The sequence below is a fragment of the Pipistrellus kuhlii genome, unplaced genomic scaffold (genome assembly GCF_014108245.1).
Source record: "Pipistrellus kuhlii isolate mPipKuh1 unplaced genomic scaffold, mPipKuh1.p scaffold_m20_p_7, whole genome shotgun sequence".
NCBI lineage: Eukaryota > Metazoa > Chordata > Mammalia > Chiroptera > Vespertilionidae > Pipistrellus > Pipistrellus kuhlii.
In genome coordinates, this window is record NW_023425573.1 from 69,871,458 (window position 1) to 69,895,758 (window position 24,301).

The window sequence follows — 24,301 nt, forward strand, 5'->3', positions numbered from 1 at the left end:
AAGCCATGCATATTAAATAAGATGCCACTGATCACTTAACAAGCTGGCAAATGTTAGGATTTTGGTAATGAAACAAATACACACATGAAAAAAAAAAATGCAGGATACATGCCAAAAAACTGTCAATGGTCGTTCCTTGAATGGTAGAATTTATTTTTATTTATTTTTTTATTTTTTTAAATACATTTTATTGATTTTTTACAGAGAAGAAAGAAGAGGGATAGAGAGTTAGAAACATCGATGAGAGAGAAACATTGATCAGCTGCCTCCTGCACACTTCCCACTGGGGATGTGCCCGCAACCATGGTACATGCCCTTGACCGTAATCGAACCTGGGACACTTCAGTCTGCAGGTCGACGCTCTATCCACTGAGCCAAACAAGTCTCGGCTGAATGGTAGAATTTATTATTTTTGTCTTTATTTTCTAAATTTTTGACAATATACATGTATTCATATACATATAACATTTCTACATGTAATACTACAACATATATACATTCTGTGTCTATATATTCCTCTTAAAAATAATATACATACACACACATATTTTTCATAAGTTAAATATTTGTGGACATATAAGTGTATACTTCCAGGCTTTACCTTAAAAAGTTACTGAAAAGCCCCTGACAAAAATCAAATGACTGCCATTTCTCAAGAATGCACTCATCAGATAAGATATAATAGTATTTTAACCTACACAAAAAATAGTAGACAAAAGAATAGGAGTGACAGAGACAGAAAGTAAAACAGTACTTACCAGGGAAAGAAGGGAGGAGGGACATGGATTTGTTTAATGTGTTTCTGTTTGGAATGATGAAAAAGTTCTGGAGTGGATAGTGGTGATGTTTGCACAGCAAAATACTTACTGCCACGAAACTATATACTTTTTTAAAGGTTTCAAATTGCCCCAGCTGCTTTGGCTCAAAGGATAGTGTCAGCCTGCAGACTGAAGGGTCCCAGGTTCGATTCCAGTAAAGGGCACATGCCCAGGTTGCGGGCTCAATCATCAATAAGGGGCATGCAGGAGGCAGCCAGTCAATGACTCTTTCTCATATCTGATGTTTCTATGTCTCTCTCCCACTCCGTTACTCTCTGAAATCAACAAAAATACATTTTTAAAATAAAATAAAAATGTTTCAAATAGGAACTTTTGTTACATATATTGCCCACAAAAAAAATGGGAAAAAGAAAAAAATGGTTAAAGTGATAAATTTGATGCTGTGTATATTTTACCACAATTTTAAAAAGGGGGGGGCAGAGAATAAAAAAGGATTGAGACAGTTTTATATTCTTTATACAGTTTCCATTTTTAAAAATAAGCATGTTGTATTACATCATTGAAAGAACATAATTTGATTAGCCAAACATCTGAAACATGCCCTGAAATATGCTATTTTCATTTAAACAAATAAACCTTAAATTTTGCTTTTAAAATCAGCATTATAACCAATTAGATGATAATCATCCAGTCTACAAAAGATCAGAGATCCAGATATTTTTCTTCTTCCTTACTTTCATCATCATCTCCACATTAAATGATTTAGGCTAGTTCAAAAATGTTTAACAACTCAGAGGATGTCATGAGATAAAGAAAAGAGGGTGATTATATACTTTTGATTTATCACAAGATATTCTGATAGGAAGGTGATTAAAAGAATACCTTTAAAGTTTTGGACAAAAGTCTTTCTTATAATATGCTACGTTCACTCACTTAACTGAACAACTTAAAATTGAACTGTCCTTCAAGAAACTAATACATCTTTAAACTTTAAAAAACTATATCTAAACAAACATTTAAAATTGAAAACTTACAAAAGCAGCATGCTTTCCTCGAAATCCTCTTGTACACTGTTGTCTCCATGGCTTCCAAACAATAAAACCCAAAAGGTACAGAACAAACATCGATGTTTTTGCAAAGGTGCTGAAGAATGGTTTGTTGTACTGAGTAAAAACATACTAGAGAGAAAAAAGGTACATAAATTATGAGATGACTTTAAACCAAATTTCTTATCTCCAATAAAACAAAGCCATTACATGATTTTTAACTCTAAAAGTTCATTTGGAAAGAAAAACTCTAAAGGGAATATAAAAGTGTTTTAGATTCATTTCTGAATTTATATTTGCCTTGAAAAAAAAGAATACGTAATATACCTAAACAAAGCACTAACGATAAGTTCTGTTCAACATTCAATGAAAACTTACTATGCAGTAGTATTTATGCTAGAAGCTAAGGAAAAATAAGACAAGCTTTCCTGAAAGGAGAGTACACATCATGTGCTATAAACCATGACAGGGGAGTACCGTGTTTCCCCGAAAATAAGACATCCTCCGAAAATAAGACCTAGCGCATGGAAAGATAAGACATCCCCTGAAAATAAGACCTAGTGCAACTTTGGGAGAAAAAAATTAATATAAGACACTGTTTTATTTTCGGGGAAACACGGTAGTAGCAAAGGGAGACGGGCCATTTTAAAGGTTATGGAAGTTTCCTAAAAGAAACTATTCTTGCGCTGCCTGAACAGTTAGCCCAAAGTAACAGGAAATGAAATGGAATGGTGTATCAAGTAAACTGTATGAAATTTAAAGTTATTAGGAAATTATACAAAATATATAATTTTCGTTTAAATTAGAAATTATCAGTATGAACTCATGATGTTTTCTTTCCTAAAAAAAAGTTTTATTTACTTGCACTGAAAGACCCAGAAAAAATGACAACCCTGGAGGAATGGGCACCTCTAGAATCCAGATAGTGATCTGAACTATGGGTTATTGAAGCAATGACTACACCCATGGATAGGGCAGGAAATGTACCAGATGAGCTTGGGATGTCTTGTTCCAGAAAGCAGCTAGGATGTCAAAGATTAAAGAAATCATGTTAAAAGGGTATTAGAGACAATATGAAGGGGCTCCCAATGGTCAAAGATAGGAAATTTAAGTGTCAAAAGAAATAACTACAACATCGTTTCAAACAAAAGTCCATGAATGTATAATGATATTCAAAAACCCCTCAATGGTTACTACTGGAAGTTGTTAGGCAACATTATTTTAAAATGGCTAAAGGAAAAGAATCTATGTTCCAGGATAACCAAACAGTAGTTATGAAAAAGTCTTCTTTAACCTGTTAACCGGGGAGTTCCCTTTTTAATGAGGCAACCTGTAACGGGCGCGTACTTTTTCACTAGGACGTGCCTGTATGTCACGCCCGGAGGATGTAATTTCATATTATTTTTTTTATTTATACTTAATGAAAATAAATGAAATATATATATATTTTCGTTTATCTATATTAGGGGTGTCGAACTCAATCAGAGAAGGGGCCAAAATCTAAAATCCAGCCTAAATCGCGGGCCGAATGGTTTACTGAACAGTCATAAACTGTCATTGTGATGGAAACGCAGCGGAGTGCAGTGATGACAGCGCGGTGCGGGCCACATTGCAAGGCCTGGCGGGCCGGATTTGGCCCGCGGGCCTTGTGTTTGACACATGTGATCTATATATATAAAGCACAAAGGAAAATACAAAATTACAAAAAAAAAAAAATAGAAAAGAATACCGACAAAAAAAAAAAATGGACATATTGAATTAAAAAATTATAAATTTTACAAACAATGATAAAGATTACAAAAAAAAATAGCTCAGTGGATAGAACGTCGGCCTTCAGACCTAAAGGTCCCGGGTTCGATTCTGGTCAAGGGCATGTCCCTTGGTTGCCGGCACATCACCAGTGGGGGGTGTGCAAGAGGCAGCTGATCGATGTTTCTCTCTCATCTCATCGATATTTCTAATTCTCTATCCCTCCCCTTTCCTTCCTCTCTGTAAAAAATCAATAAAATATATTTTTTTAAAAAGATTACAAAAAATATATACCATTTCTCTTGGGGCACAACATATATTTCAAGGATGTATTCATACGTCCTACCCATTCCCGATATTGTTTACGTTTGACATATTTATAGGTCCCGTATGGTTAACAGGTTAAGGAATTCCAGCTAATAAATGCAGAAGGAATGATCCTTAGAAAAATCACCATTTTACCATTTCTAATGAAATACTCTATCTGGGCAATAATCATAAGAATATTCAACTATTAGTCACAGGTTGATAAGGAACTTTATAGTTCTCATATTGGCATTACCCATGGTAAGACTTGCAGCCATTATGTGTCTTGTGTTGTGATATGAAAGAGATATGAAAGAAAGTGCCTGGTACCACCAAGGTATTTTTTTCCTAAATACTGAAACTGAATCAAATCAAGACTGTACACCAATCTACCATTTTATAGGAAACTAGAGGCCCAGTGTATGGATTCGTGCAGCAGTGGGGTCCCTCAGCCTGGCCTGCGGGGATGGGACTGAAATCAGCTCTCCAACAACCTGTAGGGTCCTAGATTGCAAAAGGGTGCAGGCCAGTGCATGATCGGGGCCGGGAAGGGACCACGGGAGGGCTTCAGGGTAAGTCAGGCCCAACTCACCCAGTCCCGATTGGCCGGACCCCAGCAAGCTAACCTACAGGTCAGAATGTCTGCCCCCTGGTAGTCAGCGTGCGTCAAAGCGACTGGTTGAATGGTAGAACGGTTGGACATTTAGCATATTAGGCTTTTATTATATAGGATAAAAAAGAGGAGTCATTCCTAAATGACACCCTAAGGAAGCAATCAGTCAAATCCAGAATGTGTTATGGACTAAATGCTTGGGTCTCCCCAAAATTAATGTTAAAATCCTAACTAACCTCCAATATAGTGAGTAGAGTCTTGATGAATGAAATTAGTTCCACATATAAAAGAATCTAAAGAGCTCTGCCTTGTGAGGGCACGGTGAGAAAACTGCCACCTAAGAACTCGGAAGCAGCTCCACACCAGGCAGAATCTGCCTGCATCTTGACCATGGTCCTTTGATCCTCATAACTGTGAGAAGGAAATGTTTGTTGCTTGAGCCACAGCCTATGGTGGTTCTGCCAAAGCACCCGAAACAGACTAAGGCAGTGTGATACATCCTACAGGAAAAAGGATAGTTTCTCCAACAAATCAATGGCATGATAAAGGGAGGGGGGCAGGGGAATACAGTTAAAGAATAAAAGTGACTTAAGAATTATAACAAATGAAATGTGTGATCTTTTGTATAGATCTTATTTTTTTTTTTTTTTAATATATTTCATTGATTTTTCACAGAGAGGGAGAGAGAGGAAAAGAGTTAAAAATAACGACCAGTTGCCTCTTGCACACCCCCTACCAGGGATGTGCCCACAACCAAGGTACATGCTCTTGCCCGGAATTGAACCCGGGACCTTTCAGTCCACAGGCCAACGCTCTACCACTGAGCCAACTGGTCCCGGCTTGTTTAGATCTTAAACTAAAAAGATGTCCTTGTCATAACCAAAGAAATTGATATGTTTTGTTAGGTATGTCATAGCATGGTGATTATATTTTTTAAAATTAAGTCATTTTCAGTTTGAGATGAATATAAAAGAATTTTTACAAGAAATCAGAAGGTAATAAGATTAGCAAAATTTGACAATTGTTAAAAGTAAATGATGGGCACATGAAAATTCATTATACTACTCTCTACTTTCTATATATTAGATGTTTTCCATAATAAAAATAGATTTTCTTTTTAAAAAATGTATGTTTATTGATTTCAGAGAGTAAGGGAGAAGAAGAGTTAGAAACATCAATGCTAAGAAAGAATCATTGATCGGCTGCCCCTTTTCATGCCCCACACTGGGGATCAGCCACAACCCGGGCATGTGACTGACCGGGAATAGAACTGTGACCTCCGGGTTCAGAGGTCAACGCTCAACCACTGAGTCACTCTAGTCAGGCTGATTTTTTTTTTAATACATATTTTTTAATTTCAAAAGTTTGATTGGCATATTTGTACCAAAGAATTAGACACATTACATATGCTCTTGGATAATAAAAAATTATAAAATATCCTCTTAGTAACAGATTTTACTTTTTAAAAATAGGGACATATACACACACAAAAAAATAGGGACAAGTTTTTTATGTTTGTTTTTTTACTTTGCTTAGATATGGATTGTTAAATTATAATTTAATCAGGTGCTTTTTTGCTGTAAATTTTCTTGCCTGATTAAAAAAAACAATTTAAAACTAAAATAAAAGTTTAAAGATAGGCTTATTTCTCTGTCAACATTAAAGAGACTTTTTAACATAATGTTAATCTAAAAAAAAAAAAGGTTATAGAAGAGTTAAAATAAATGGCCTGTTTTACTCCAGAGCCTAATTCCAAACAGACTAAAAATTTATTTATTCTTTAGATACAATGTCAATGGAAACTGTTTACTTAGCTATGATGTGAGATGACCAGCAGTATCAAATGGCTTCTTCTGACATTTCAGGCCATTTTATAAGTGCTAGTTTATTTTTGTATATTAGCCTTATGACTGCAACATGCAAGTTTAAATACAGTAAATTCTGAAAATAAAATTGTCTTTTTATAGAGACCACTAGCCAAACAGAATAAAGTAACTGCACAAGTAGAAAAACTAGCTTGTGAATTCAAAATACCATGATAATGCCAACAGGTCATCAATTAAATTAAATAAAAAAATACAACCATAGCTGCTTTGGCTCCTGGATAGAGCATCCATCAGCCTATGGACTGGAGGGCCCCGGGTTTGATTCCAGTCAAGGGCACATGCCCAGGTTGCAGACTCCATCTCCAGCAGGTAGAAGCTAATCAATGATTCTCTCTCATCAATGATGTTTCTATCTCTCCCTCTCCCTTCCTCTCTGAAATCAATAAAATATATATTTTTTAAATTTAACTAAAGGCAACCACTGTACTTGATAGGAGTAATGTCTGAATCAGCAGATAAGTGTACATGCAACCATCATGCATGTGCATAACAGTGTACTGTACAACTCTGATGATTTTCACTCATATGTCCAAAAGCATGCCTACATTCTACTAAATTGTGACAAATGGTTTTGCATCCTAGATGGCTGTTCTCCTAAAAATAGCATTTACAGAGAAAGAAAATTAACTTAGGGGAAAAAAAAAAAACACAGAGAAAGAAACACCTTCAAATATTAAATATGCATATGCTCACTTTCTAAATAACTCCTGAAAGATACAAGAAATTTGCATGAAACAACAAAGAGTATCCTTTCAGTTTCAACTTCACTCTAATTCAATATCAAAGAAAACATAAATAATTCAACAATATTCAAAACACTGCTTTCAGTAAGCATGAGAGAGAGTAATGACTAGAGAGTGATAGGACAGATGAAGAGGGATGTTATTATAATATAATGGAGCATCATTCCAGGACAAGCACTACGTACGGAAGTGAGTTCTGAGGACGCGACCCATATCACATCCACAAGCAGGAGAATAACAATCCCAAGAGCCATGCGCTTGCGCTGAGTGAAACCACTGCTCTGAGCGTTCATTCGGTTCATGATAAATACACACACCATTTGCAGTCTGTTTAGAAAAGAGAAAGGATTCTTTTTAAAAAATAATAATAACCACATAAAAAAAAGAAAATGAGGACAGAAACATCGGCATGTGTTCCAATCCTCAGTTTTAAAGTCACACAGTCATTAAAAGGTGTTTGACCAAACCAGAGGGAGTCGGACCTGCATTGCCACCATCTGTCCATCATCCAGACATCATTGCTGACAGCTACACATAAGGAACTATTTGATATTGAAACTGGGTCTCAGAACTGTTGGACATTGAAATTGAGACTCAAATGTTTTTTTTATATTATACGTTTATTTCTAGTCTGCAGTTGCAAGATTTTTTAAAGAAAAGAAATGGGGAGGGGGGATAGTTATAAAGAACCATTGAACAGACTGTCAAACTACAGTGGGAAGGCAAGGGAGGTTGGGGGGGGGGGGGGGGGAGGACGGCTGTTAAGAGATCAACCGAAAGACTTGTATGCATGCATATAAACATAACCAATGGATACAAGACACTGGGGGAGCGCAGGTGTAGGTATATGAGGAGGGGGGGGGCGGGTAGGGGAGGCTGGGGGGAGGTCAAGGGGGGTAAAAGGAGACATATGTACTACTATTTGTAATGCTTCAAACAATAAAAAAAAATTTTTTTAAAGGTGTTTGATTTACCTTATTTTCAAGGCCTTTCTGAGATCTTCAAGAGCAATGCCTGCAAACTTGGCGGATGGGAGTCTAAACGGCGGTGAAGAACTCAACGCACCTGATGGGGGTGAAGAGCTTCAAGTGAGATTCCTCACGTCTTTTGCACCCGTCTTTAAAACGAACGCAAATGAAAGAAAATACCGGTGTGTTTGTTACACATAATGGGCGCTTCTCTCCAGACTTCAATTATAATCAGAGAATGACATGACACGGGACAGAAAAAATAAAAAAATAAAGCAATATGCCCCACACCGCACAGAGAATAGCAGCGGACTCCTGGCAAAGAGCTTCTCCGCACCGCGCACACAACCCGGCCCCCTCTGCAGGGGAGCCCACCCCGGGCCCGGGTCTCCCCACGCGCGGTCTCTGAGCGTCTTCGCTGCCCCATCCAGAGCGGGTTCGGCGAGAGGGAGTCACTGCTGTGAGTGCTGGGGCGCGTGTCCGGGCGCTCGCGGGGTGAAGGGAAAGGACCCTCCACCAGCCTGTCACCGTATCCGGGTGTGTCAGACCGAAAGGGCAGTTCACGGGGCAGAGGAAACAGCTGCTGCGGGGAGCCCCCTCCTTGGGGAGGAACGAGTGGGGGGCCGGGACGCTTCCCGGAGCGGCCACGTCCCGAGGCGGCGGCCTCGGCAGCTTCCTCGGCTGCGGAGTCGCGCCCGCCCGCCCGCCCGCCAGCCCGCCGGCCGGTCTCCCCGCAGGCCGCCCCGCAGACCGTTAACGCGCGCCGCCGCCGCCCAGGCCCAGCTCCTGGGCTGTTCCTGGGTCCGCGGGCCCGGCGTGGGCCCTGCCCGCCTACCTGGCCTCCCTGCCCAGCGGAGGCGTCGTGGCGGCACCATGAGCGGACCGGACCGGCCCCGCCGCCGCCCCGCGCCACGGCCCCGGCCTCGGACTCACAGCGCGGCGGCGGCGCCCTCCATGGCGCCGCGCCGGAGGCCCAGCCCCTGAAGCCGCGGAGCCCCTCCGAGCGAGGCCGCGACGCCGCCCAGCGCCACGGGCCCGGGAGGGCGGGGAGCGGCCAGCGAGCGGACCACGCAGGCAGCGATGGCCGCGGAGCCGGAGCTGGACCCTGCGTCGACCCCACCCCCGCCGACCCGGCCCTCGCGCCCCGCCCCCGCCCCCGCCGTCGGCGCGTGATGACGTCACGGCCAGGGGCGTGTCCCGGGGAGTGGCGGCGCCGAGCCGGGCTCTGTGCGGCACTTAGACGTGGTGCTGCCGCCCAGGAGGAGCGGGTTAGGAAGACGGAAGACAGGGTGCGGGGAGGAGCGGGGCCAGGAAGACGGGGTGCGGGGAGGAGTGGAGGTAGGAAGACGGGGTGCGGGGAGGAGCGGGGTCAGGAAGACGGGGTGGGGGAGGAGCGGGGTCAGGAAGACGGGGTGCGGGGAGGAGCGGAGGTAGGAAGACGGGGTGCGGGGAGGAGCGGGGTCAGGAAGATGGGGTGCGGGGAGGAGCGGGGTCAGGAAGACGGGGTGCGGGGAAGAGCGGGGTCAGGAAGACGGGGTGGGGGAGGAGCGGGGTCAGGAAGACGGGGTGCGGGGAGGAGCGGGGTCAGGAAGACGGGGTGGGGGAGGAGCGGGGTCAGGAAGACGGGATGCGAGGAGGAGCGGGGTCAGGAAGACGGGGTGCGGGGAGGAGCGGAGGTAGGAAGACGGGGTGCGGGGAGGAGCGGGGTCAGGAAGACGGGGTGGGGAGGAGCGGGGTCAGGAAGACGGGGTGCGGGGAGGAGCGGGGTCAGGAAGACGGGGTGCGAGGAGGAGCGGGGTCAGGAAGACGGGGTGCGGGGAGGAGCGGAGGTAGGAAGACGGGGTGCGGGGAGGAGCGGGGTCAGGAAGACGAGGTGCGGGGAGGAGCGGAGGTAGGAAGACGGGTTGTGGGGCGCGGTGGAAGGAGAAAGGGGAGCCGGTGGACGTGAGCGGAGCGTAGGGTCAGGGAAGTGCCCCTTGACCCCGGACTTGGGCCAAGAGCTGTCACCAAGGAACTCTCAACTTTCCTAAAGGCAAAGTGGCTTGGGAGGATCTTTGCTTTCTGGAACCTTTTGTGTGTAAACTGCATCCCAGCTGTTGGAATTAGAGGTTGTGCTCCTTCACCTCCCTGCCCCTCAGTTTCCTCATCTGAGAAGTGGGCATAATGATAGTACCTGACTCATCTATTTTATTTATATATATTCCTTCCAGGCTTACATGTGTGCAAATGTGAAAGGCTTAGGTAATTCGTGGCACACAGTAAGAACTCCACAAATGATAGTAATTAACTATAGATTTTTAAAAAACCATCTTTTGACTATCCTACAAGAAATAAGGCTTGGCCAGCATACTGATTTATATTTAGAAAACAAAAACGAGACAAAAATGTTTTGTAACTTAACTTTTGCAACATCTTTATCAGATGGGAAGAAATTAAATTTGCTTACATCTGTCATCATCTTTTAAACCTTGGTTTTCTGAAATCGAATTCGTATTCAAATGACAAAACCACACCACTGGACTTTTTGGGTTAATCCAATAAATTATCAGCATGAAGTATCTATAATCATTCAGAAATCTATCATGCAAAATAGAAAAATCTTAATCATCTACTTGAATTACTATTTAGGGAAAATTTGGTTGTATTGCATTAATCAAATTATTTCAGCATCTGTTTTATTACATTAACTTTCTTTAGTGTCAGGCTCATAATATTTTTAAATTATTTTGTTACAATTATGATATATAAACTGAAAAAATCTCTCTATATAAAAGCCTAAGTGACCAAACGACCGGTCACTATGATGTGCACTGACCACCAGGGGACAGACGCTCAGCACACAGTATTGTGCTCCCTCCTGTCTGGATCAGGCCTGCAGGGATCAGGCAAAATGGCTATCCAACATCCCCGAGGGGTCCTGAATTTCGAGAAGACACAGGCCAGGCTGAGGGACCCCATCAGTGCATGAATCTGTGCACCATGCCTCTAGTAATAGCATAAAGAATAACTCCCAGGATCTAACAGGAACACTAGGTTCTATTTTTTAATCTGATCACATTTGTTCACGTAATCTTGAGGATGATTATTCTCTACTTTGCCTCAATTCATAAATATGCTCATACTGTTATGTTTATAAATAATGCAAATGATAATACTCTGAATGGAAGTCCTGCAATCAGAAAAGTAAAGAAGAAAGCACATGGAGACTAGTAGGAAGGGCAGAGGCATGGATGGAGGAGAGGCGTGAATGGGCTGGCCTGACAACAATGTGTGTGTTTTGTTTTTGTTTTGTTTTTTCAATCAGGAGGGTTATGTGGCTCTGGGTCCACCAGTGAGGAGCAAAGGGACCCACCCCACACCAGATCCCCCAGCCCAAGGTTCCAGAACTGGAAAGAGAAGTCCCTATAACTTCAGGCTGTAAAAAGCAACAGGGATTGTGGCTGAGTAGCACAGAAGCTGCTGGAATCACGGAGTTCCCCTAAAAGGGCCTGTACATGGACTTACTCAGACTTAATCTCTCTGAATTCCAACTCTGGGATGGTGGCTTGAAAGAACCTGGGATATTAGGGGAGGAACTGGATTATCTGGCATTAGAGCAAGAACTCTTGAGGGTGGCTTCCTCCCAGATGGGTGCTTGCAGATGTCATTGCTCCTATGCTGATATCTCCCCTGTCTCAGAGCTGACTGGCAGCCATATCTGAGTTTCCAATAGCTTGGCTCACACTGTTCACTTGTCCTGATTCCCACCAAAGCTGTTTGCAGCAGCTTTTCCATATGAATGGCCAGTCCTGGTTCAGGCTTCAGACTTGCCTAAAATCTCTTAAACAAGCAACAGCTGACTTCAGAGTGCCCCATACCTATCAATAAGAGGCCTAAAACCCTAGCCTGCCTTACTAGGGCACTTCTAAGCCCAATACAAGTAGCAACCATCTGAAGATATCTCTGTACCTCCTACTGGGTGACCCTAGGCAGTGGATTAGTAGAATCAACATCATGAAATGTCCATACTACCCAAAGCAATCTATAGATTTAATGCAATCCTTATTAAATTACCAATGGCATATTTCGCAGAACTGGAACAAATATCCAAAAATTCATGTGGAAACAAAAAAGACACTGAATAGCCACAGAAATCTAGAGAAAGAACAAAGTTGGAGGGATCACAATACCAGCTATCAAGTTACACTACAAATCCACTGTAATCAAAATAGCCCGGTATTTGCACAAGAATAGGTATATAATCAATGAAACAGAACAAAGACTCTAAAAATGTACCTAAGCCATTATGCTCAAGTAATATTTGACAAAGGAGGCAAGAGCATACAATGGAGTCAAAACAGTCTCTTCAATAAATGTTGTCGAGAAAATTGGACAGATACATGCAAAAAGTAAAACTAGACCACCACAAAAAATGAAATTAGACCACCAACTTATACCATACACAAAAATAATATCAAAATGGATAAAAGACATGTAAGGCATGAAAACATAAAAATCCTAGAAGAAACCATAGGCAGTAAAATATTAGACATCTTTCGTAGCTATATGTTTGCTGATACATCTCCCAAGGCAAAGGAAATTGAGAAAATAACAAATGGGACTACATCAAAATAAAAAGCTTCTGTGCAGCAAAAGTAACTACCAACAAAGTGAAAAGGGAGCCCACTGTATGAGAACATATTTAGCAATGATATATCTGATAAAGGGTTGATATCCAAAATATATAAGGAACTCATACAACTTAACCAAAGGAAGACAAACAATCTAATTTAAAAAAATGGGCAAAGGACCTAAATAGACACTTATCCAAAGAAGACAATACAGATGGCCAAGAGACATGAAAAATGCTCAGTCACTGATCATAAAAGACATGCAAATTAAAATGACAATGCGGTACCATCTCATACCTAACAGAATGGATATCATCAACAAATCAACAAATGACAAGTGCTGTCGAGGATATGGAGAAAAAAGAACCCTAGTGCACCATTGGTAGGAATGCAGACTAGTGCAGCCATTATGGAAAACAGTATGGAGTTTCCTCAAAAAATTAAATATGGAACTGCCATTTGACCTAGTGATCCCACTTCTAGGAATACATCCTCAGAAACCCAAAACATGAATCAGAAAGAATATATGCACCCCTATGTTCATAGCAGTAAAATTTACAATGGCTAAGATCTGGAAACAGTCCAAGTGCCCATCAGTCGATGAGTGGATAAAAAAGCTATGATATATGTACACCATGAAATACTGTTCAGCATTAAAAAGAAGGATCTCTTGCCCTTTGAGACAGTGTGGAAGGATCTGGATAGTATGTTAAGGGAAATAAGCCAGTCAGAGGAAGACAAATATCACATGATCTCACTCATGTGTGGAATCTAATGAACAAAATAAGCTGTTGAATATAATAGATCCAGAGACATGGAAGCATGGAAGAGATTATGGAATCTCAGAGGGAAGGCAAGGATGGGTGGGTGCTTTAGAAGAGATTAACCAAAGAACTTATATGCATACTAGTATATGTATAAACCATGGACACAGACAATAAGGTGGGGGAGGCCTATGGCATCCTTTAGAAAGTGTTGCAATACAGGTTTGTAAAAATGTGTGCATATATATATTGCTAGTCTATATATTTTACACCATAAATTTATAATGCTGTAATCCTAGTAACTCTGAAGAACAAAATGTGATAGAACTATAACTCAAAACATAACTCTGCAAAGGCATTGATTCCTAGCATAGGCCCTTCTATGTCAATTGATCAAAAAGTATTTATTGATGCTCTTTTGTATAACCAGAGCTAGACAATGTGGGGGAATTAATTGACTCTGCAAATATTTATTGAGTGTCTGCTACATTCCATATTCCCTTCAAGACACTGGGCCATCTCTTTTGTTGTTGTTGTTAATCCTCACCCAAGGATTTTTTTCCATTGATTTTCAGAGAGCTTGGAAGGGAGGGAGGTCAGAAGGAGGGGGAGGAGAGAAAGAAACTAGAATGTGAGGGAGATACATCAACTGGTTGCATCCTGCGCATGCCCCGACCAACACTGGACCATCTTACTAGTAGAATGACCTTAACTTCAAGGTACTAGATATAGCAATAAACAAAACAAATAAAGCCCTTATATTTTGGAGCTTGTTTTCTAGAGAAGGAAATAGACAATGAATAAGCAAGCAAATACATAAAATGAGTGAATACAGATTGTGATACTTTAAGAGAAATAAACATGGAGATGTGATAGTAACTAGGAGAGGCCATTTTTCAATGGATCTGTTAGAGGAGGCCTCTCTAAAGAGGTGACTTTTGTTCTGAAGACTGAGATTGAGCCAGTGATGTAAACATTTGCAGAGAGAGCGGCCCAATGGAGGGCATAACTGGTGGGATTAAATAGAAAACCAGGTGTGACTAAAGCCTTGGTGGGCAAGAAGTATTAGATAGGATTGGAGAGGTAGGCAGCAGACAATAGGCAGGATCCTAAGCATCTTGGTAAAAAGTTTGAATTTCCTTCTTAGTGCAATGGAAAGCTATTGATCCATTTTAAACAAGGAAGTAACAATATTCTGGGTGATTTTTTTTTTAAATTACTCAAGCTTTCATATGAAGAAAGAATAGAAGGATAGATAGGGAAGAAAATGAATCATTAGAAGATTATTGTGAGAACCCTAAAAGATAGAACAATGTCTTGGATCTAAGGAGTCATACAAATGTAAAGAAATGTACAGACTTGAGATAAATTTTGAGAATAGAACTTGCTAATAAATTGGATGTGGCATTGACAGAAAGAGTATTAAATATCCCTAAAGCAGAGGCAATCTTCATATCTTTCATGCCTAAAAAGTACTCAAAACATGCACATGTATGTTGGATGAATAAAACTGGTTGAGCATTTAGAAATGTAGGAACCAAACAAGAAATACAGCCCTACCCAGTTTGGCTCAGGGGTTGGAGTATCAGCCTGCAGACTAAAGGGTCCTAGGTTCAACTGTAGTCAAGGGCTTGTACTTCCATTGGAGACTTAATCCCCAGCCCTGGTTGGGGCAAGTGTGGGAGGCAACCAATCGATGTGTCTCTCCATCTTTCTCTCTCTCTTCTATTCTCTCTAAAACTCAATAGAGAAATATCCTCAGGTGAGGATTAAAAAAAAAAAAAATCAACTACTGATAAGGTTTAGCAACCCCAAACTGCCTTGTAGAAAGTACAGAAATATAAATTCTTTTAAAAACATTCTTGATTTTCCTCCATATATATATATATATATATATATATATATATATATATATATATATATATATATATATTTCAGCAGTGAGCTAATGCATATGTGGATATTGTTAGGGTAGATTTTTAAAAAGCAGTGCCTTAAAAAATTAAAAATACCTAAAATTCTGCTGCATCTTTCAAAGTCCCCTATATTGTGCTTTCAATAGATTTGAACTGGAGTTCAATTAAGATACAAATTAGGGGCTTTCAAAATCAGAAATTTGCGGGTGGTGAGACCACGCAGCCAAAGCTCTCTGCAAGTCCTTGTCTTAGAATGACCTCGACTTCAGCTTCTCCCCCTGCCAGGGAGTTGGCCTCATTAATGTTTCCTTGAAGCAGCTGTTATCACTGAACCAATATGAGTTTTGAGGTCATTAAGTATGAAAAGGACACATGAAATAGGAAATTTTGAAAAATATGGTTAGAGTCCACTACGCTTAGTATTAACATTTTAACAAATGTTAAAATAGTATTTTTTTTTCAACAGCAGTTTTAGGTTCATAGCAAAACTGAGAGGGAAGTATATTCCCTGCTCTCCACCACAGTCTCCCCCTCTACCAACATCCCACACCAGAAGATAGCATTTTAAATGTGGTGATTTTACATGCACACACTTAAAAAAAAAAAAAAAAAATATATATATATATATATATATATATATATATATATATATATATATATATTTTATTGATTTTGTACAGAGAGGAAAGGAAAGAGACAGAGAGACAGAAACATCGATAAGAGAGAGTCATCGATCAGCTGCCTCTTGCACACCCCCTACCGGGGATATGCCCGCAACCAAGGCACATGCCATTGACCGGAATCGAACCCAGGTCCCCTCAGTCGCCAAGCCGACGCTCTATCCATTGAGCCAAACCAGTCTCGGCGACATGTACACACTTTTTCCATGCCTCTTTTGTCTAACAAAATTAAAGCCTAACAAAATTAAAGCAATTAAAAGATGGTTTTTCCCAATGTGCATTCATTACAGTGAAGACAGAGTCTCTTGTAGTTCAGTGTGATTGACTCTTCAATGTTCCTCACAGACCAAGCTGATCATACCCCAGCCCCTCCCCATATCCCTGAAAGCCTTTTCTATTCAGTGAGATATGTAGGTTGCCTTCATGGCACCACTGTCCTTGTCAGACTTAAGCTGTCAATGATGCTTTTCCTTAAATAATTGAAAAGATATTTTATAAAAACTAATTGCATACCATGCTGGATTAATCTGTGTTTTATCATGGGTAGGGCCTTGACCTTTGATTGAAATGTTGCTTCATCATAAAGATTACGTAGAGCCAAAACAACCCTTTCGTGTTCCATTCCTGAGACTATCTGTGAGATGATTCAATAGGAACATAATAGGGACACAGAGCACATGAGCAGAAATCTAGGGCTTTGATTCATTAACTTGCTTTTTATCACAGACCTGCTCTGTGCCAGGTATGCTGCTTGCCACACAGTAATAGATAAATCAGAAATGGGCCCCATCTCTGAGGAGCTCAGTCTGCTGTGGTGATTCTCAATGACCTGATTTTAACTGCTTTCTCCCTCCCTCACCCCCCCACCACACCCCAAAAAGGACATTTGACAATATCTGGAGATATTTTTTGGTTGTAACAAGGGTGGGGGTGCTACTGGCATCTAGTGAGTAGAAGCAAAGGATGCTGCTAAACATCTTTAATACACAGGACAGCCCCCTAACAAAGAATGTCAATAGTGTCAAAAACTGTACCAGCCCAAAAGCTCCAACAGTCCTGAGGGTGCAATAACACAGTCTAATGAATGGAAATACATTACTCCTAGATTTGCTAAATAGGTAAACTGAATCCTCCTTGAAGGATTCCACCTTCTGGGAACACTAACTTAGAATGAAATATTTTAGGTCAATTTAGACAGCTCAAAGTTGCAAACAGTAATAGGTCCAGCCAACTGGTTTTGCTTATTGTGATGTTTTCAGATTCTAGTACAATGATTATCAACCTACAGACCAACGTAGAACCACATGGGGAGTATTTTTTTTTAAATATATTTTATTGATTTTTTTACAGAGAGGAAGAGAGAGGGATAGAGAGAAACATCAATGAGAGAGAATCATCGAGCAGCCTCCTCCTGCATACTGGGGATGTGCCCGCAACCAAGGTACATGCCCTTGACCGGAATCGAACCTGGGACCTTTCAATCTGCAGGTCGACACTCTATCCACTGAGCCAAACCAGTTTTGGCTATTTTCGATATTTTTAATCATCACCAGAATATATGCTTTTATTGATTTTAGAGAGAGGAAAGGAGAGAGAAACACTAATATGAGAGAGAAACTTTGATGGACTGCCTTCTGTATGCATCCTGAATGTATCCTGACAGGGGATCAAACCCACAACCTGGGTATGTGCCCTGACCCAGAATCAAATCCACAACCTTTTTGGTACATGGATGATGCTCCACCCAATGGATCATCAGACATGGGAGTTTTTAAAACTTTTGGTGACAAGGTTGCACTTTTACTTTTGTAGGCAGTAGAAAGCAGGCCCAACACAGGGAGTTGTAGGCTAACCCTGACCCTACAGTGTGCTCATTAGTGCTCCCTCTTCCTTTCCTCCCTCCTTCACTCTTCCTCTTTTTCTCCTTTTCCTTCCTTCCTTCCTTCCTTCCTTCCTTCCTTCCTTCCTTCCTTCCTTCCTTCCTTCTTTCCTTCCTCCTTCTCTTCCTGCCTCCTTCTCTTCTTGCCTCCTTCTCTACCTTTCTTATAGTCTAGTCATTTCACAAATATTATCATCCCAAGAGATGACTCAATAGGATATTTCATCTCTACTTTTTTTTTAGTCTTCTCCTGACCTAATATAATGCTAACCATTTAACAGGTGCTAAATAATTTGTATTTAATGGCTTAAGGAAAGGTCAAGATTCATATCTATATATATAAAAGCCTAAGTAACCAAATGACTGGTTGATCGGTCATTATGATGCACACTGACCACTAGCGGCAGATGCTGAATGCAGGAGCTGCCCCCTGGTGGTCAGTGTGCTCCCACAGTGGGAGCGCTGCTTAATTGACCAACTGGTGCCAGACACAGAGCTCACAGCTGGCAAGTGCTGCTGCGGTGGTCTGAGCCTCTCCCAATCAGAACTGACTGGGCATGAGTCCTTGGCAGGCACAGCAGGACCAGGATCAGTGGAAGGGAGCAGCAGACAGCGTTGGATGGCCAATTTCACCGGATCCCCGCAGGCCACACCCAGGAATCCCACCAATGCACAAATCTGTGCACTGGGCCTCTAATCTTAATATAAAAGCTCTGAATGTAGAGATAGGAAGAGAGGGGAGCATCAAATATGTTTTAAAATGGCAACTAAACACAATCCAATGGTTCAGAAGGAAAACACTAAATAGACTATTATTGGAACAACTGGTGCAATTTGACTATAGACAGTACATTAGATGGCAATACGGTACCAACATTAGATTTATTGAATTTGGTCATAATTCTGTGGTTATGCAAGGCAGTGTTCCTGTTCATTGCAGATACATCAGGTAAGACTAAATAGTCATGGTATCTGCAACTTACTTATAAATGGTTCAGTAACATAAATAGTATTGATAATAATATGTGTATGTGTACATTGTATATATATAGCTATAAAGAGATGGTGATAAAGCAAATAAAGCTAACAATTAGAGAATCCAAAGAAAGGGGTATTGTACTATTCTTGGCAATTGTTCTATAACTTTAAATTTTTCAAAGAAAAATATTTAAAATTATATATTGAGAGAAAATATTTACAGAAAATTAAGTTTGGCTTGGCAGTTGCTTAAATGCATACAGAAAACAAAAGTGAATGGTCATTTCCTGGAATAAAACTTATGTGTTTGCCACCTGCTATAAATATGACTTACTTATGTGGCTACAGCAAGGTTCATGTGTGAGAGGGATTAAGCCAGCTAAGGAAGTGTCATGTGTTTCTTATTAGGCAACACATGCCAAAGCTACATTAGGATAGATGCCTATAAAACTTGAAGAAATTTTCTAACTTTTGTTTTTCAGCTGAAGAAACAGTATCCAATTGCTTATTCCTACATTATCAAGAAAAATGTTACTTTGCCATTTTTCTTCTAACTTCTAAACTGGTAGTTCGAGGTAAAAGTCAGAAGTCTTAGAGGGAAATGCCTAATTCTTTTTTTTTTTTTTTTTTTTTTTTTTTTTTTTCCGTCTCTCATCTCAAGCCCTGAAAATACTCTGCTAATTCTTTTAGATGATTAGTTTAATTTTTTTCTGCTATGGCACTCCAAAATATCAAAGGTTTTCAAAATATCAAAGGTTTCTATACCCCAACATCTGAAATTCTAAAAACTCTATCATGTGCTGGAGTAATTTCGAACCATTATATATTCTTATTAGAGGCCATGTGCATGAAATTCATGCACCTGTAGCCTGGCCTGCACCCTCTTGCAGGAGCCCTCAGAGGATGTCCGGCTGCTGGCTTAGGGAGTGGGTCTAAGCCATCAGTCAGACATCCTTAGCACTGCTGTGGAGGTGGGAGAGGCTCCCACCACCCCCATTGTACTTGCCAGCCATGAGCCCAGCTTAGGGCTTCTGGCTGATAGGCACTCCCACTATGGGAGCACACTGACCACCAGGGGGCAGCTCTTGTGTTGAGTGTCTGCCCCCTGATGGTTAGTGCCCACCATAGCAACCAGTAGTTCTGCCATTCGGTAAATTTGCATATTGGCCTTTTATTATATAGGATCATCTCTGAATATCCAATAAGTCAACTGCTTATCATCCCCATCACCCCAAGTTTATAGCATCATTGATTATTTGATTCACTGGATCATTTAATGAATACTTAATGAGTGCCAAATCTTCTCCTCTCCCAACCTTTAACCATCTTAGTAAATGGGCCTACCATTCACCCCCAATATACACATGCACTCTTACCACTTTTTATTCTCCTATTTGACTAGTATAAACTTTTCTCATAGCACTTACCACTAACCAAAAGCACACTGTATATTTATTTGTTCGTTTTTAGCAGAATATCAACCTCATAAGTGCAGGAACTTTTTATGTCTTGTTTGCTGCTGCATTCCAGCATCCAGATTAGTGATTTTCAACAAACGTGCCACAAGAATTTTTAAAATATATGCAATACCTGACTATATAGTGAGGGACACTGACCTCTTTTCCCTTAGATTGTTAAATTAAAAAATAAAAACAGCCAACACAATAATAGCCATCCAGTGAGAATAAATCAAAACTATAGCTATTTTTTGTCAGGTTGGCAAAAAATATATATTTGTGTGTACTGCAAAATTTTAGTTGTTTATGTGTGCCATGAGATGAAAAAGGTTGAATATTGCTAATCTAGATCCGTGTTTAAGCATAGAAGGAATGAAATTACTACTTATTGATGGAATGCATGCATGACAAATTCTCCCTGACACATTTTCTTAAAGAAGCCGCGTGCTCCAGAGCGGCTGGTCTGCACTTAATGGAGTCAGAGCCACATTCCTCAGCTTTTCAGAAGTCTTGCTTTTACGGTTCCCTTGTCCTTCTGGGAGCCCTTAAAGGCTAGAAGTATGAGAGGGTAGAGGAAAAGATCAATGGCTCGAAGGAGATTCACTCACTTCTCAGGCTTGCATTATACATTGCTGGTAGAGTAGGTGTGCAAACACATGGGATCATCAAAGATGACAGAAAAGGCATCTGTGACAAAAATACCTTCTCCACTAAACAACTACATGGCCTGAAATGCTATTCTTAATGATTAGATTATTAAGTTACCTACATCAAGGTATTGATTCTTTCTTCAATTATTCAGGCCATTCGTAAGTCCTTAATGAACAACCTTTTTCTCAATCCTCAGTGCATGATGTGCCCATATATGTATCCAATAAATATCCAATATAATAAAAGGCCAGGTACCATAAGCGGAATGACCGTTCGACCAGTCACCATGAGGTGCATTGACCACCTCTCGGTCCCTCCCCTTCTCCCCCGGCCCACGAGCAGAGGCTCGCAGCAGCAGAGAGGCGGCTCATGGCTTTTGGCAGGAAGCAGGGAGCTTGCGGCTCGTGGTGGCAGGTGGGGCGGTGAGTGGCTCAGTGAGGCCCCTAGTTTGTTAAGTAAATGGGCAGGCTCCCCTCTTTGACTTTACTACCTTATTTTTAAAAATATATTTTTACTTATTTCAGAGAGGAAGGGAGAGGGAGAGAGGGATAGAAACATCAATGATGAGATGTTTGGCTGCCTCCTGCATGCCCCCTCACCCCACTGGAGATCGAGCCTGCAACCCCGTCACGTGCCCTTGACCCAAATTGAACCTGGGATCCAAAGGCCGATGCTCTATCCACTGAGCCAAACCAACTATGGCTACTACCTTATTTTCTTGCCATTTGTCTAAGCTTCTGCATTTTTTTTTTTTTTTTTTTTACCACTTCAAGTTCTGATAGTTCTTTTTCTAATTAAATTGTATGTCTGGATTTTTTCCCAGAAACAAAATGCTAGCAACTGGTTAACAGCAAAAACCCTGGCAGCAGAGGTGAAGGGCATAGATGCATTTCTGAAATCTGAGCTCTTCAGCCATACATTCACACTTGCCAAGGGACTGATTCTGGCCCATGTGCCCCAAATGTATCTGCTCCACATCCCAGCCTGAGCCCTCCATGCCGGTAGCTAACCTCCCCACTGTCCTTTGTGCCATCTCTACTCTCACCTTTGTAACTGTCCCAGCCCCTGGAACTAACACTCATTGTTCACGGTTTGGATCCAGGAACAACTCCTCCATAAATCCGTCATGCTAAACTAATCTCTCTTTCCTTTGAAATCCTGTAGCAATAAGTATTAGTACCACTTGTTTGAACACATAATGACATATTATCCTGGGTCATAATCTAGTTTTTCCTGCATTCATCTTGTCTCTCAAGCTTAACTGTATAATCAGGGAATATATTTTATTTTTCTCATGTATTCCTTCTATATTTCCCACTCCGCCCAGCTGGTTGCTTTTACACAATGCTAGAGCTCAATTAGTACTTGTTGAATTAAATTGAGTGATGAATTAAATATATTTGACTGCAAGAAAGATGTAGCAGCTGTCTTTAAGGTGATTCCAGTTCTCCATAGAAGTCATGTTGCTTCAGGTTCCAGACCGAAGAGGGGATGAAGCTGACATGACACATGGTGGTGATCTTGCTCCCTTTTTCTCTCTGAAGTCAGCCCTCCCTCTCTGTGGTGTGCCTTTTTTTCAGAAATACAGTGTAAACAGTCACACCACCATAGTAAGCAATTTGAAATTTTAAATCATATTTCATACATAAGTTTTCTTCTTAACAAAATTACTTAGTCAACAACTAAAAATAAACTGCTGTTGACACTCCATTTCTAGATCTGTGTTTATGTGATAAAATTAAGTGTTGAAAGCCCAATTTCAGGTCTGGAGCATCCTGTCACACCAGAAGAAAGGAAGCTGTAAGAGATTAGTTCATGTCAAAGGACTCAGAAGCAACTTCACAGAGCTCCTTCTAGCAAAAGATGGGACAAGTTGAGCAAAATCAGAATAGTAATTGCAATAAATTTTGAAATACCAAAATATATTTGAACTTCATAAATTAACTTAAAAAATCTTTTAAAACTTCTAAATGCTAAGAATCTAATATTTTGAAAGACTAGCACATTTCTCTTTGTAGAAGTACTAGAGGCCCAGTGCATGAAATTTGTGCAGGGGAGGGGGTTGGTCCATTATTGGGCCTAAATGGGCAGTCGGACATCCCTCTCATAATCCAGGACTACAGGCCCCCAACTGCTCGTCTGCCTGCCTTCCTGATTGCCCCTGATCGCTTCTGCTTGCCAGCCTGATCACCCCTAACCACTCCCCTTCCAGCCTGATTGATGTCTAACTGTTCTCCTGCCAGCCTGTTTGCCTCTAACTGCCCTCCCCTACAGGCCTGGTACTCCCCCCCCCCCCGCCCCCCAGCTGCACTTCCCTGCTGACCTGTTTGCCCACAACTGCCCTCCCCTTCTGACCATCTTGTGGTGGCCATCTTGTGTCCACATGGGGGCAGGATCTTTGACCACATGGGGTCAGCCATCTTGTGTGTTGGAGTGATGGTCAATCTGCTTATTACTCTTTTATTAGATAGCCTAGAGGCCTGGTGCATGGGTGGGGTCCAGCTGGTTTGCCCTGAAGGGTGTCCTGGATCAGGGTGGGGGTTCCCTTGGGGTGTGGGGTGGCCTGGGTGAGGGGCCTGTGGTGGTTTGTAGGCCAGCCACACCCACTGGTGACCCAAGTGGAGGTCCTGGTATCTGAGATTTATTTATCTTATACAATTGAAACTTTGTATCCTGGAGTGGAGCCACCACCTATAAAACAGCTTTGCCACACCAAACCTGCCACTGATCAAGCCTCTACAGATTTTCAAAATCACAGATGATAGCTGAACATATTAAACAATACTAAAGTCCAGATTATAAGAAACTTTGAGCAAATAATCCAGTTTTCTAAACAAAAACAAACAAACAAATAAACAAAAACAAAGAGGAAAACATAAATTGAAAGATTTTTAGAGATACAAAAATCAATTGCTATGTATGAACTTTACTTAGATGCAGATTGAAGCAAATGTTAAAGAGATTATGAGACAATAAAGATTATTTGTAAATTAAACACTGGCTCTGATATTTTAGGTAATCATTGCTAATTATTTTCGAAGTGATTATGGTTTTGTGATTGTTTCACTTTTTTCTGTTGCAGCATAGTAAATAACCCAAGGTGAGTGGCTTAACTTAGCAAACTTAAAACCTTGTGGGTTAGGATTTTGAGCAAGGCTCAGTTGTATGATTCTTCTGCTCTGGGTGGTACCATCGAAAATAATTCAGTTGGTAGATGGGCAGATCTAGAGGGTCCAAGATGTCCATGCTTTGGAGAGAAGAAAGACTGGGCTCAGT

At 41.0% G+C, this 24,301-nt stretch overlaps 1 protein-coding gene across 28 annotated transcripts in view; it reads right to left on the reverse strand.

Moving 5' to 3' along the window:
* SLC35F5 (solute carrier family 35 member F5) overlaps positions 1 to 9,233 on the reverse strand; it is a 40,082-nt gene extending 30,849 nt beyond the window's left edge. For 14 of the 28 annotated variants that reach the window (XR_006740439.1, XR_006740440.1, XR_004984890.2 and 11 more), the window contains exons 1-4: positions 8,926 to 9,232; positions 8,097 to 8,187; positions 7,308 to 7,449; positions 1,814 to 1,957 (exon numbers count right to left, since the gene is read on the reverse strand). Coding sequence is in view for 20 of the 28 variants with exons in the window: in XM_036421233.2 (XP_036277126.1) it covers positions 1,814 to 1,957; positions 7,308 to 7,449; positions 8,097 to 8,187; positions 8,926 to 8,965 (417 nt within the window). In the remaining 8 variants the exon portion in view is untranslated. Of the gene's footprint in view, positions 1 to 1,813; positions 1,958 to 7,307; positions 7,473 to 8,096; positions 8,188 to 8,925 lie in introns of those variants that run through there. The other 14 variants (XR_006740438.1, XR_006740437.1, XR_006740435.1 and 11 more) reach the window with 5 other exon arrangements.
* Between the last annotated feature and the right edge of the window lie 15,068 nt (positions 9,234 to 24,301).